Source organism: Maniola hyperantus, chromosome 23 (assembly GCF_902806685.2).
Source record: "Maniola hyperantus chromosome 23, iAphHyp1.2, whole genome shotgun sequence".
Lineage (NCBI taxonomy): Eukaryota > Metazoa > Arthropoda > Insecta > Lepidoptera > Nymphalidae > Maniola > Maniola hyperantus.
This window is the reverse complement of record NC_048558.1, coordinates 3,813,052-3,827,634: the sequence shown is the minus strand read 5'-3', so window position 1 is coordinate 3,827,634 and position 14,583 is coordinate 3,813,052. Positions and strand designations below refer to the sequence as shown.

The following is a 14,583-nucleotide window of genomic DNA, read 5'->3' as shown; positions in this document are numbered from 1 at the left end:
TCTATCTATAATCCTGGTTTGGGTCTGCTTAAGCCGATCTATGGATATAGGCTACAGAATTTTCCATTCCGTTCTGTCAAACTGCTAGCGTTTAACCAAATTGGCATCGAATTGAAATTACCAATCATACGAAATATCCTTTTTGAGAAAAACTTCTTTATTATGCAGAAACTGACCCTTCTTATTTCTTTGGGGTCGTGCAGGTCCTGAAGTCTCAGTATCACGATGACCGTCTCTGATCCATTGTGAATCTCACTCGTGATTGGCTGAATTCATGGTATCTTTGCTGCAACAATGCATTTCGGCCAATAGTGCGAGAGTGTCAGCCGATCATAACTTTATGATTCAGAAGTGATTGCGTTACATACATTGTAACTATCAAAATACGGCGATAATCCTGGGAACTTCCTAGGTCTAAGAATGGTGGAAAACTCCATAGAAAACTCGTGAATAAAAATATTAGGTTTAGGTACTTACCTACCTTTTCTTTCTGACATCGTAAGGAAACCTGCATGCCTGAGAATTCTCCATAATGTTCTCAAAGACGTGTGAAGTCTGTCAATCCGCACTGGACCAGTGCTGGGTAGCGGCCTATGGCCTAAATCCTTTTTATTTTGAGAGGAGACCAGCTGGTCGATTTCCTAAACACTGCATCAATCATTATTACAATCTCAATCATTGTGATTGGGGCTGAATTTGTGCGATTCTGGTTGCAACAATGCATTGTAGCCAATAATGAGCGAGCGTCAACCAATCAGAAGTGATTGCGATCGTGACATATTGTAGCTGTCATTCTACTACAATGGAGCAGCTGTGCTAGTAATAGGTCGGCAATGGGTTGCCAGCTAACGGTGATGATGATGATGATGGTGATGATGATGATGATGATGATGATGATTATGTCCGTTATTGTATGAGGCTGAAGATTTATTTATTTTTCTTTCTCTTGTTTCAGAACCAAGATATGAAACGGCGTACGCGTGCGAAGGGAAAACGTTGAAGATTGGGTGCGGGGAGGGCTCAGTCATCCACCTCATCAGGGCGAACTATGGAAGGTTCTCGATCACCATCTGCAACGACCATGGCAACACCGACTGGAGTGTCAACTGCATGAGCACGAGGAGTTTACGGGTTTTACATAGTAGGTTAGTACCACGTCCACTTCTGGCCTTACGTAGGCAGATAAGTCTTTTTTCAAGTGCGTTACTGAAAAAACTAGAATAATGGAAATGGAAGAAAACTTGGCATCCAGCGATCAAAGAACATCAAAGTTGGTATCAGTTCAAACAGCTCTCATAGGTAGAGTCGATAGAATAAACGAGGACACAATAATAAAATTAAAAAAAAGAGACGAAGATCAACAGGTTTCATTAATGAGGCCGTAATTGGACACATGTAATTGTGTTAGCTTTTAATTAATTATCGCAATGATGTATTACTAATTATAATTATTATTATTACTATTGCTTTTGTAGCCAGGTAAATATTTCACGGAATCAAATTGCCTAAGCCTACAGTCACACAATACCCGGGAGGAAAGATTACACATCGAACTTTAGGGGTGTACTTCCGAAGTAAAGCACATACCGCTGACGAATCTGATATCACACCCCGTTATAATAAATGCGAAAGTGTGTTTGTTTGTTGGTTTGTTGGTTTGTCCTTCAATCACGTCGCAACAGAGCAACGGATCGACGTGTTTTTTGCATGGGTATATTTCAAGAACTGGAGAGTGACTACATAGTCTACTTTTTATCCCGGAAAATCAAAGAGTTTTTATTGTTAACAAAATTACAGAGAGTAAGAAGAATACAAGATACAATTTAATTGTATCTTATAGCTTAGTAATAGGCTTCGGAACCCTAAAAAAGAAATAGATGAGCTAGTTTATTCGTATGGACATGGCCTTATAGAAATTCCAATTTTCGCTAAAATATGGTACGTAACTATATCGGGATTAAACGTAACAATACTGTGGTTTAATTTGTAGCGTTAGTATTATTGTGGTAATGGCTGGCGGTTGCTTAGTGTGCGTATAGCTTTATTATTGACCGATGACAAACAATATAATAGTCCGCGACAGGTTGAGACGGCAATCGGGGTGTGAGGCGGGGAGACGCTCCGCACACCCGCATACGAGGGTTCCGTACTTCAGTCGTATTTTGTCGACATTTTGCACGATAGATAAATCAAAAACTATTATGCATAAGAAAACTGTTTTAGAATGCACAGGAAAAATTGGTTCAACCAGTGATGTGGTTACCTAGTATCATAATTCTATGGGTTCAACGGATGGGCCGTAAAAGGCTAGCACACAGACAGTTTCGCATTTATAATATTAGCGTGGAAAGTATCGATCTATAGGTAGGTATAAAGTTTTTTTATTTAAAATTAATATTATTCTTTTTAAATAAAACTTTCCCCTCCAACTAAGCGAAAAGCTTGTGTTATGAGTAGGTACGACAATAGTGCAACGAGTGAGGTTTGAACCGGCAACCTTTCGGAATTCAATCCGCCCTTCAACCGTTGAGTTATTGAAGCTCTACTCATGATGTATATTAAAAAATTACGGTTACTTTCAGCGGAGAAAATTCCGAAATGTATTTACAATTTTGTAATAGACTTGTAAGTAACTTTTAACAACGTAACGCAAATGGTTATAGCATTATAGAGGTTGGTGGCATCCAAAATTAAATATTCGCCTGAGATTATTATGTTTCGTCAGAGATTGCCTGAGCGTAGCCCGTCTGAAAATGGCGCCTTAAATTGATTGTTGATAAATGACGCTGTTTTATTTTAGAAGAATATTATGTACTAGCTGATGCCCGCGACGATTTACATTTTTCAAAATCCCGCGGGAACTCTTTGATTTTCCGGGATAAAAAGTAGTCTGTGTGTTAATCCAGCGTATAATCTATCTCCATTTCAAATTTCATCTAAATCCGTTCAGCCGTTTTTGCGTGATTGAGTAACAAACATCCGAACATCCACACTTTCACATTTATAATATTAGTAGGATGATCTCGGCTATACTCACGTGGTTAGTCGACGTAAGCCCGACATTACAAAGTAAAAGGCATGTGCTTAAACTGCGGCAGGCCCCTAGTAGAACCGCTCATTTCTCCAAAAGTTTTTTCTCCACTGAGCCACTCTTGTAATAATCATTTGCCCAGATATACAATTGAGACGGAGAACTTCCTTTATTTAAGAGAAAATTGAAAAAACTACTGTTAGAAAAGACATATTACTCGATTGATGATATCCTTTTGTGTGCGAGCTTGCCATTCTAGAACATTGAGAGTTGAGACCCCAACGTCTATCGGTTTTCCGAACTATGCGCCCTGCCCATTGCCACTTCAGCTGAGCAGCCTGTTGAGCTATGTCGGTTACTCTAGTTCTCCTGCGGATCTCCTCATTTCTGATTTGTTCACGTAGAGAATCTCCGAGAAACACCGCTCGCTTTAGTTAACTTTAATTAATTTTTATTTTATTTCGTTTCCACAGATGCAGTATGCACCAGAACTGCAGTATATTGGCCAGCACGAACATGTTCGGCGATCCATGTCCGAACACGTTGAAATATTTAGAAGCACACTATCAATGCGTACCAGGTAAAATTTTACTGTTGCTTCTAATTTTTTTTAAATAAAGGTGATGGTAAGGGATGACTGATGATACGGTCTCAATCTGAGATGGAAGAACGCTAAAGGTCTACGGCTACTTTTCTGTCTTTTTTCTGTCTCTGATGCCTAGGTCATAATAGCTATCTGCATGCCAAATTTCAGTCCAATCCATCCAGCGGTTTGAGCTGTGCGTTGATAGATCAGTCAATCAGTTAGTCAGTCAGTCAGCTTTTCCTTTTATATATTATATAGAGCTTAACAGTGAGAAACCAAAACATTACAGATATTGTTATGTTTGGAAAGTATACTTTATTTCTCCTATCACACAGAACAATGACACTTACATTTTTAGGTTACATAGTGTAGCTACATACTAGAATTAACAGTTTAACAGAATTATAGTAGTTACTACAGACTACAGAACATAACAGATATAACGTTCTTTTCCAGCATCAACAACCAGTACAACGACAAGGCCCTCCCCTCCCTGGCTAATAACCTCCCAGCCGACTGTGTGGAGGTCCACTGCGATGCCAATGCCTAAAAACCCAGTACAATCTCAAGAGAAGAAGAAGCCCACTGTGATCACACCGCCAACCTTCCGACCGCATATCACACTACCTCCTGAAGTGCAGCTAGGAAATATTGCCACTAAGGTATGTTGTCTATTGAATCATATCATTTGTTTTTTTATTAACCGACTTCAAAAAAAGGAGGAGGTTCTCAATTCGTCGGAATCTTTTTTTTTTTTTTTTTTTTTTATGTATGTTCCCCGATTACTCGAAAACGCCTGGACCGATTTTGAAAATTCTTTTTTTGTTTGAAAGGGTATACTTCAAAGTTGGTCCCATTTCAATTTGGTGAAGATCTGATGAACATCTTCGAAGATAGATACTGGAACTCCTCAACGGATAAGACTAAATTGCTCGCGATCAGTGTAATAGCTTAGTAAACAGTAGATTTTTAACCAGTCATAGCATAATTCCATGGGGCCACTAAAAATTGTGAAATAAAAAATTTTTACAAAAAAAATAAAAACCGACTTCGTTACACAAACACTAAAAATTGAAAAATAATTTAATTTATTACCGATTATATTATGTATACAAGAGTTAATATAGTTCCATAATAATATTTTTTGGGGTCGGTGCCAATGAGGTGCCATTGTGGAGTCCCATAAAAATATGAAGTCTAGACGATTCGCGCAGCTAAAGCTAATTGGCACCGGCACCAAAAAGTATTATTATGGAACTATATTAACTCTTGTATACATAATATAATCGGTAATAAATTAAATTATTTTTCAATTTTTAGTGTTTGTGTAACGAAGTCGGTTTTTATTTTTTTTGTAATTATTCAGACACAAGTTGGCCCTTGCCTGCAATCTCACATGCACGTCTAACATGAGCACACGAGAAAATTTTGTCTGCGCATTTACTTGTGTTATCTCTATGAATAACACGAGAAAATGCATAGACAAAATTTTCTCGTGGGGTGGGTGGGGTCATGCATGTTAGGCCCTCTGGTGATGATGCAGTCTAAGATGGAAGCAGGCTAACTTGGAAGGGGTGTGGCAGTTTTTATTAAACCCACGCCCCTTTAGTTTCTACACGGCATCGTACCGGAACGCTAAATCGCTTGGCGGCACGGTTTTGCTAGTATGGTGGTAACTAGCCACGGCCTAAGCCCCCACCAGACCAGAAAATTAGAAATTGTAAAATTCCGTGTAAAAGTGAATTTAGTTGTGGAGCCAGTATCCATCTTGCTTTTTTTTTAATAGATGTAGCGAGCAAACGAGCAGGCGGGTCACCTGATGCTAAGTGATTACCGCCGCCCATGAACATTTGCAGCACCAGAGGAACCGCCGATGCGTTGCCGGCCTTTTAGGAATTTGTTGGTCCGCCCCTTGAATAACCCCATGTCGTAATCTAGTATGTGTTTCTTCTGAACTACAATACGAGTCTATTTAAAGGGATAATCAAATTCTTCAAAAGCCGACAACACAGTCATTGGCAGTCCCTCTGTGGTTAGCTTTGTTAGTGACTGTAATCACCCGCCTGCTTGCTTTCTGTTACTACGATCTCATTACAGTAAGATCCACTGCAGTCTTCTTCAGGATTATCATCTCGGATAAATTAATATTAATAAAGAAATGTTTTATAAAAAAACATGTTAATAATCTAATTTTTCAGAAAACTACTACAAGACAACCAGATTCGTCATCAGAAAGAGAGCCACCACAGGTAGAGAAGATACCAGATGTCAAAGAAGAAATGCCAAAGGTTGCGGAGACGGACAGCAGTCCGAAAATGGACAAACCGAAAGAAAAAGACGATGACATTTGTAAGTTGATATATTTTGAAATATTTGATATTCTTCAGAAACTATCAATTCAGTTGATCCAGTAGGTTTATTCCAGAAAACCTGATTCAATCATTATTACAATCAATTGTTGGGATTGACTGAATTTATGGTATGCTTGTTGTAACAATGCATTGTAGCCAATAAGTAAGCGAGCGTCGACCAATTGTATCAAAATGTAACCGGTGTCTAAAACCTGCATCAATCATTATTACAATCTCAATTGTTCTGATTGGCTGAATTCTTGTTGCACAATGCATTGTAGCCAATAGTGAGCGAGCATTAACCAATCAGAGATGATTGCGATCGTGACATTGTAGCTGTCAAACAACCGCGATAGGGCCACGGTTCGTTTGAAAGCTTGGAGCACCGTAGAGACGTAAGCCCTCTTTGCGTGTTCTATCTATCGCCTCCATAAGGGGAGTACTTTTGAAGAGTTGTTTGATCTCATTCCGACTCGTGGGCGACGTTCATGGGCGGCGATAATCACTTAACATCAGTACCCGTAGTACAAGATTTTACGTCTCACCAAACCAAACCAAATTCGAGAGTCGAAATACTTCCGCGTTACAGTAAACTGCCTTATCTTAAAATCTTAAATGCCTTGTTTTAAAGCTCAAGTTTGTCTACACTTCGACAGCCAGCGCTCCAAGCGGAAACATTGCGACATTAAAATCAGTGGCATTGAATATTTCACTTCAATTCAAGGCTGTTTAGATCCATTTTACTGTAACGCGGATTGCGGAAGTATTTCGACTCTCGAATTTGGTTTGGTTTGGTGAGACGTAAAATCTTGTACTACGGGTACAGGTGACCCGCCTGCTCGTTTGCTCGCCATTTTTAATAAAAAAATGTATGTCTTAACTACTGTTTCAGCAGCAGTAACTGATGAGACTCTCCATTGGGCGCCTAAAGATGAAGTAGCAGACCCAACTATACATATGCCTAAAGAGAATCGACCACAAGAAACCGACGTCCTTGACGAGTTCAATAAAGCATTTTGTAAGTAACTGGTGACCCGCCCCGGCTTCGCATGGGTGCAATGTATTGCGAGGCCTCGGAAACTCTCAAATGAGACGATGTTTTCCGACTTGATTCACAATATTTCAATTTCCCTAGGGATCTCTAATTTTTTGAGAATTAAACTATACCTATAAACCTTCCTCTTGAATCACTCTATCTATTGGTGAAAACCGCATTAAAATACGTTGCGTAATTTAAAAGATCTACGCGTTCATACATAGATACATACATGATACAGACAGCGGGAAGCGACTTTATTTTATACTATGTCAAGAAAACATATTTTTATGGGAACCTTTATAGGATCACTTCCATCCGCGTGGACTACATCAATTTCAAACCACTATTTTACCTGTTTAGGGGTTAAATTTTCAAAAGTTCTTTCTTCTACGTCATAATAGCTATGTGCATACCCAAACAAATTTCCAACAAACAAACACTTTCACATTTATAATATTGGTACTGATTAAAATTTTGGAGCAAAGTTGCTTTTAAGTGGAAATTATGACGTTACCCCACCTATATCGAACAGTGAAACCGAAGAATTAATGCTTTTGTCGGTATTTATAAAGTTCCGTTTTCTCTTGCAGCCACAATCGCAACGCCAGCCATCGGCAGAAGGACCTATTGTCCGCAGATCAACGCTCGTGGTCTCCATTGGAACTGGACGTTGGTTGGCACTTACGCTGTCCAACCTTGTCCTGGAGGAGCTACTGGATTGGCAAGATGGAAGTAAGATTTTGAAGTTTTCATAGATCCCACTTCTAATTTGGACGTTGGGGTCCCAAGGTGCTGGAATGGCGATCTCGCACCGGAAGACGCAGCGTTGGAAGACCCCCCACTAGGTGGACGGACGACATCAGACGAGTCGCAGGGAGCCGCTGCATCCAGGCGGCGCAAGACCGTGGCGTGTGGAAGTCCCTACAAGAGACCTATGTCCAGCAGTGGACGTCGTGGTTGATGATGATGATGATGATGAAGACTTCTAATTTAGACACCACTCAAAAAGGAGAGGTTCCTCGGTGAACTGGTGCATATGCAACGCGTACATGCCAATCTACGAACGCTCAACGCAACGTTAGTACCTATGCTGTTATGTAGTAGACCAACAAAACGCAGAAAACTACATCTCAATAGGATTCGACTTGTGTTTGTGCGTTGCATGTAAGGGGCGATTTGATAGATAGAAAGATATGTATATGATAGATACTCTTTATTACACACACTTTAAGAAACGTAGTTTTAGTTTTTAAGTTCGCGTAAAAATTATCACCACTATATCATCTTACAAATGCAACAACGGACTTTGAAAAAGTGTAATTTATCACCTATTTTGAATAAGCCTTTGATTTGATTTGAAACAACATACAAGGGAGAGAGCAAATAAAATATACTAAGGGGGTGAATGTGTTCTTATTGTTAAAGCATCTCTTACACCTTTGGAGAAAATAGTTTGTTAAGGGAAAGCTTTGAAGAAGAAATAATGATCTCAAATATGTTAATGTTTTTCTAGATGTACCCTCACATCTCACCCTTACATCGAAGAGGAGCGACCAAGAAGACGGGGCAGTTCAGGACTGCAATCAGGAGAAAACTACCACGATTTAGGTCTAGATCCACCTAATGAAAGACAAATGCAGCTCATAAGACGATTGGGATCAGAGGCTTTACTAAAAGGTCAGTTCATTTGGCATCAGGTAAAAAGTTTTTCCAACTCGGTTGGGCAGCGTTCAGGAAGCGTCGAGATGTCTTCTTGTCCAAAACTCCTTAGTGCTTGAAGACCAAAGTCTTCGAACAGTGCGTGTTGCCAGTGATGACATATGGATCCGAGACATGGTTGCTAACTATGGGCCTCAGTAAGAAAGCTCAGAGTCACTCAGCGGGCGATGGAGAGAGCTATGCTTGGAGTTTCTCTACGTGGACAAATCAGAAATGAGAAGATTCGTAGGAGAACTAGTGTATCCGTCACAGCTTAACGGGTTGCGTAGTTGAAGTGGCAATGGGCAGGGCACATAGTTCGTAAAACCGATAGACGTTGGGGTCCAAGGTGCTGGAATGGCGATCTCGCACCGGAAGACGCAGTGTTGGAAGACCCCCACTAGGTGGACGGACGACATCAGATGAGTCGCACGGAGCCGCTGGATGCAGGCGGCGCAAGACCGTGACGTGTGGAAGTCCCTATAAAAGACCTATGTGCAGCTGTGGACGTCTATCGGTTGATGATGATGATGAAAAATTTCAGGTCGTGATGGAGATTCTCCCGAACACTTGATCGACTACCGCGGCTCAGTCAATATGCCTGACGCACAAGCTAGCCTTAATATCATTGGAGACTTGATGTACTGTAAGTTGTTCAAACAATCTATTTAACTGTTTAGTATGTTTCTGGGGCCTTGAACATCTAATCTATAAATCTATTATGATCACAATATACTTATTTATATAGATATGACAAGAAACAGAAAAGAAGAATCATAGACTTATATATTACTTCGTAAGGACAGGGCCATTGACCAAGCAAAATAGCACCGACTCATTGGTCCTAAAATGTTTATTTAGCACCAATGCAACCTCAGTGACGTCTGGATTTCAAACGGGTCGTTCATTAGTATCTAAGAGGTGGCGCTGATTTATTTGGTTCCAAAATCGTGAAAAGTTTTGTTCGCTTGGGCATATCTTGTTATTTATATTGATGAGAAGAAATGATATTTATAGATAGGTATAACAAGAAACAGCAAAAAAGAAAAGAAGGAAAATTTTTCTTCATCTTTTCTGTTTCTTTGATTGTCTTAGTTCATTAAATTCACCTCACATGTTTCACACTGTATTCTGAATCTATATTTCGTGGTTTAACGACATATTTTAATGTGGATAACGGGTACATATACATACCACGATTAATTATTTGATGTTTTTATTTGTCGATATTTCAACCCAATGAAGTTCGAGCTCGAAGCACGACCCGTGCAATTGAGTTGAAATATCGACCAATAAAAACATCAAATTAATCGTGGTATGTACCCGTTATCAACATTGAAACATTAAAATATTTGTTTTTGCAGCGGATGCGATACCAGAATGGCACGGTGCGACCCCAGACCTCAGTGAGTGCAGGTCCGTCTGGCTGAACAGCTTGGAAGCCAGGGTCCGAGAGGGAGAATCACTGTTGAGCATTAGCAACGATCTAGCGCAGGTATTTTTTGTTATCACTATTTTATATCTAAATATATAAAAGGAAAAGGTGACTGATTGACTGACTGACTGACTGATCTATCAACACACGGCTTAAACTACTGGACGAGTCGGGTTAAAATTTGGCATGGAGATAGCTATTATCGCGTAGACATCCGCTAAGAAAGGATTTTTGAAAATTCCACCCGTAAGAGAATAAAATAGGGGTTTGAAATTTGTGAAGTCCACGCGGACGAATTCGCGGGCATCAGCTAGTTTATTATAACAAAAAATATAGGTACCTGCTTGGTAATTTTTTTGTCGGTTGAAAAACATGAAAACTGATTTTAAAAAAATCATTCAAGGTGACATCATCAAAAAGCCTCTACGGTGGTGACATGATGACAACTACTAGCATTATGAAGAAGCTCGCACAGCGCATGTCGCAGAACATCAAAACCTTTCCCGACCCCGAGGCCATTGTTACTGACATGCTGCTTGGAGTTATTAAAACTGGTAAGTTTTCCATAAAACACTTGAAAAAGATACTTGTATAAGTAACTAACCGTAGATGTAGGCAAAGAGTTTAAAATAATCATTTCTAAGAACCAGATATCATTATTCAGTACCAGTCGGGGCCAGGTAAAAATAAAGAAATTACAATATATTATTCTATAATTTTCCTTCTCCCTCCAGCAAGAACAGTATGCTAGAACTGCACAATATAAGATTATGCCTGGTATTCTTTAAAATTTGAAATCGGTTTTATGGTGAAAAATGTCTCTCCATTTGGCACCAGAAAACTGATCAAAATAAACTTACGTACTTATTCTAAATAATATCTGCGCTATAATATATTACGTAGGTACTTATATTGTAACCTATTATTTTTTAGGTTCAAATCTTCTAGAAGAAAGCCAACGTGCGTCCTGGTCAGACCTAAGCGCGGACGCACAGAACAGAGTGGCAAGTGCGCTGCTCACACAGCTCGAAGAAAACGCATTTCTATTGGCTGACGCTGTCACTAAGGAGAAGACCATACTGCAGATTGTGAAGAATATTTGTAAGTACCTATAAGTATAAATTACCCCGTGAAATTACCCTTTACAAATTAATATAGGTCACCTAGTGAAATCGCTGTAAGGATGTTCATCCAGAGTATTTATATGGAAACAAATTAAACCAAAAATAAACCTTGTCTTGTCGCATTAATTAAAATTAACCTCGAAAATTTAATTTAAGGGAGGAGATCATCAAGACTTTTTACTAGATCCTACTTATCTAAATATATAAAAATAAATGGCCTGCATAATCATCAACTCCCAGCCCAAACGGTTAGATTCGTCCAAGGGTTTAATACTTATACCTTGAAGAAAATTATTTTATGATAAATAGCGAGAAGAATCCATTTTATTTATAAGAAGATATTATAGTCTGTTATCTGTAATTATTCCTTCCTTCTGTCTATCTTTCTAACATTAATATTTTTCTGTAGGTCTTTCCGTAAGAGTTCTAGAAGTAAAGAACGTAGAAGACGAAACATTTCCGTCGCTCATCGCTCAAGAACAGTGGAAAGCTTCTGAGGATACGATCACCATACCCAAAGCCGCTTTATTAGGTACTGCTTTTTATAAATATTGTAATCTAAATATATAAAAGGAAAAGGTGACTGACTGACTGACTGACTGACTGACTGAATGACTGACTGACTGATCTATCAACGCACAGCTCAAACTACTGGACAGATCGGGCTGAAATTTGGCATGCAGATAGCTATTAGGACGTAGGCATCCGCTAAGAAAGGATTTTTGAAAATTCAACCCCTAAGGGGGTGAAATAGGGGTTTGAAATTTATGTAGTCCACGCGGACGACGTCGCGAGCATAAGCTAGTACTTTTATAAGCTTAATATGGGATTTTTACAATCTGTTTTGTTTTCATTGCAAATATTAATTTGTAGTTAGTTTGATGAGCTTTCTCAAAGTTATGCTCAAATCCAAAACAAAAAAAACCAATTTAATGCAAGTTACCCTTGTAGAATTATTTAAAGATATCAAGTTCATGAGTTTCCTTCTTTTGTTTGATGTATGTAAAATGATCTTCAGAAGTCCAAAAATATGAGTAGCAAAAATGAAGCCAAAGACAGAGAAAACCTATAATATTGAAACCCTTAGGTAAAAGAAATGTATTACAAAATCAATTTATTTTCAGAAAATCACCAAATCGACCTAGTCAGGATAGTATTTTTTGCGTTCGATCGTCTCGAAGAAATCCTTCCACCTACATTCGGAAAGAGCCCACAATTTGCTGCCTACACTTCTGATCCGGCATCTTCTACCAGCATCAACTCCGAACGGGAGAAGAAGAACATCACAAGGGTTTTGAACTCTAAAGTGAGTGTTTTAGAACTCATATTTAGTTATTTTTTTTCAAAATATTGGCAATGGCACCTTTAATTTGTTACTCTGTAAATATTTCTTAGGCAGGATCCTTTCTTAAATTGTGTCAGGGAGATAAGTTGTGTAAAAGTTTATTTCTTCATTTTAATTCACAGACCAAGCTATTGGGTCGTTAAATTCTACATTGCAAAGACAAGCTTAAATTAGTTTTTGCATATTATATATTCTAATCTAAATCCACCTGTTGAACTATCTAATCAACTCCCAGGAAGAAGGGATCACGTTTAAAATGAAAATCAGTTAATGCGTTCTTCTTGAATTTTTGGCGTCCAGTACAAATTCAGGGTACTATTCTCTGATGGTGTGTCCACATACATCACAATGAATCCAATATTCACGATATTCCGATGTGTGTGTGTGTGTGTGTGGATTTTGTGAGGAAAACACTACGCAACGCATTTTTTAAAAATAGATATAGCGAGCAAACGAGCAGGCGGGTCACCTGATGTTAAGTGATTACCGCCTCCCATAAACATTTGCAGCACCAGAGGAACCGCCGATGCGTTGCCGGCCTTTTAGGAATTTGTTGGTCCGCCCCTTGAATAACCCCATGTTATAATCTAGTGGGAACACCGCCGATGGGAGTTGATTCCACATATTTTCATAGACTGCTACTTAAGTTATTGACATACTTAATATAATCTTATACCTATTGTCTTCCAGGTGATATCAGCAAGCTTGGGTAATGGCCGACACATACAACTCTCACAAATGGTACGCCTCACTATGAAGCACTTGAAAACTGAAAACGTCACCAACCCAGCCTGCGTCTTCTGGGATTACACTTTACAGTAAGTTAATCCCAGTATACGTTTGATTAAATACTCGTAAGTTCGTTCATCACAATCAAAAGATAATAATGGCAACTAACACATTTTTTTAACCTTCCGAAGTCCACGCTCAGTCCAATCCAATTTGAAAAACGATTATTTCTTCTTCTCCTTAAAATGGGGCTACAGATTTTTTATTGTAAATAGTAACTCTGAATGCTTTAACTTTTAGGTTCTTATGGAGTTCATTCAATTTGCAGCAGGATGAAAATCTGCATTATTATTTTACGTGAATTTCTTGGATGAGTATGTTCCTCCATACTGCACTTCTTTAATTATAAATCACTATCCGACATTCCATAATTTACAACGTCCAAACCTTAGCTTCGGCAGGCATGTTATGGCAAATTTTAAGGAAGACCAGTATCTCGAGAAAACTTAATAAACTCATCATAATCTTTTACAGCGGCTGGTCACACGAAGGTTGCCAAGTGGAATGGTCGAACCTCACCCACACAGGCTGCGCATGCTCCCATCTCACCAACTTCGCGATCCTGATGGATGTTCACGGAGTAACCCTCAGCGCAACCCACCAGATGGCGCTGCGGCTGGTGACAGTGGTCGGTTGCGCAATCTCCGCGGTTGCGCTACTGGCTGCTATTATTGTGTTCCAGTGTTTTAGGAACATGAAGGTGAGTTGAATTATACCTCGAGTTGTAGAAATTGCTCTGATAAGTAAACCATTGAAGGCAAAAATGCGCATAGCTAAGAATGCAAGGAGCTAGAATGCCGATTGCCGACGCCTTACAGGAAAGCACAGTATCTGTATAACCCTCAGGTAGGTAGGTAGTAGAATATAAAAATTTAGATATAGGTTTTTGAGAACTTTAGATGATTCATCCGATATCGATGCTGATGATATCGGATGGTCGGGTAATGATGATGATCATTGATCAGTGCAATGTTACCAGCTCCCATATTCTGTGAGTTTTGATCGGTTGAAAGTTGTTACTTCACTTTTAAAAAATCATAAGTTTTGAAATAAGCGGCAGGTAAATCGATTTTACAGCAATAGACGACACCCCAATGTTTTGTTAGTTTTTCAGAACACATATTTATCTGCTTGAATAATCCCATAACAGGTTTGAGCATGCACTGTAAATGCCGTAGGAGAACT

At 39.1% G+C, this 14,583-nt stretch overlaps 1 protein-coding gene across 5 annotated transcripts in view; it reads left to right on the top strand.

Moving 5' to 3' along the window:
- Nucleotides 1–14,583, top strand: part of Cirl (Calcium-independent receptor for alpha-latrotoxin) — a 473,771-nt gene that overhangs the window by 447,261 nt on the left and 11,927 nt on the right. For 3 of the 5 annotated variants that reach the window (XM_034981105.2, XM_034981104.2, XM_034981107.2), the window contains exons 3-17: nucleotides 956–1,145; nucleotides 3,505–3,611; nucleotides 4,074–4,279; nucleotides 5,816–5,966; nucleotides 6,861–6,986; nucleotides 7,598–7,739; nucleotides 8,521–8,684; nucleotides 9,250–9,351; nucleotides 10,070–10,200; nucleotides 10,544–10,694; nucleotides 11,074–11,241; nucleotides 11,674–11,796; nucleotides 12,389–12,570; nucleotides 13,300–13,427; nucleotides 13,873–14,098. In XM_034981105.2, the coding sequence (XP_034836996.1) occupies nucleotides 956–1,145; nucleotides 3,505–3,611; nucleotides 4,074–4,279; nucleotides 5,816–5,966; nucleotides 6,861–6,986; nucleotides 7,598–7,739; nucleotides 8,521–8,684; nucleotides 9,250–9,351; nucleotides 10,070–10,200; nucleotides 10,544–10,694; nucleotides 11,074–11,241; nucleotides 11,674–11,796; nucleotides 12,389–12,570; nucleotides 13,300–13,427; nucleotides 13,873–14,098 (2,297 nt within the window). The remainder of the gene's footprint in view (nucleotides 1–955; nucleotides 1,146–3,504; nucleotides 3,612–4,073; nucleotides 4,280–5,815; nucleotides 5,967–6,860; nucleotides 6,987–7,597; nucleotides 7,740–8,520; nucleotides 8,685–9,249; nucleotides 9,352–10,069; nucleotides 10,201–10,543; nucleotides 10,695–11,073; nucleotides 11,242–11,673; nucleotides 11,797–12,388; nucleotides 12,571–13,299; nucleotides 13,428–13,872; nucleotides 14,099–14,583) is intronic. The other 2 variants (XM_069506482.1, XM_069506483.1) reach the window with 2 other exon arrangements.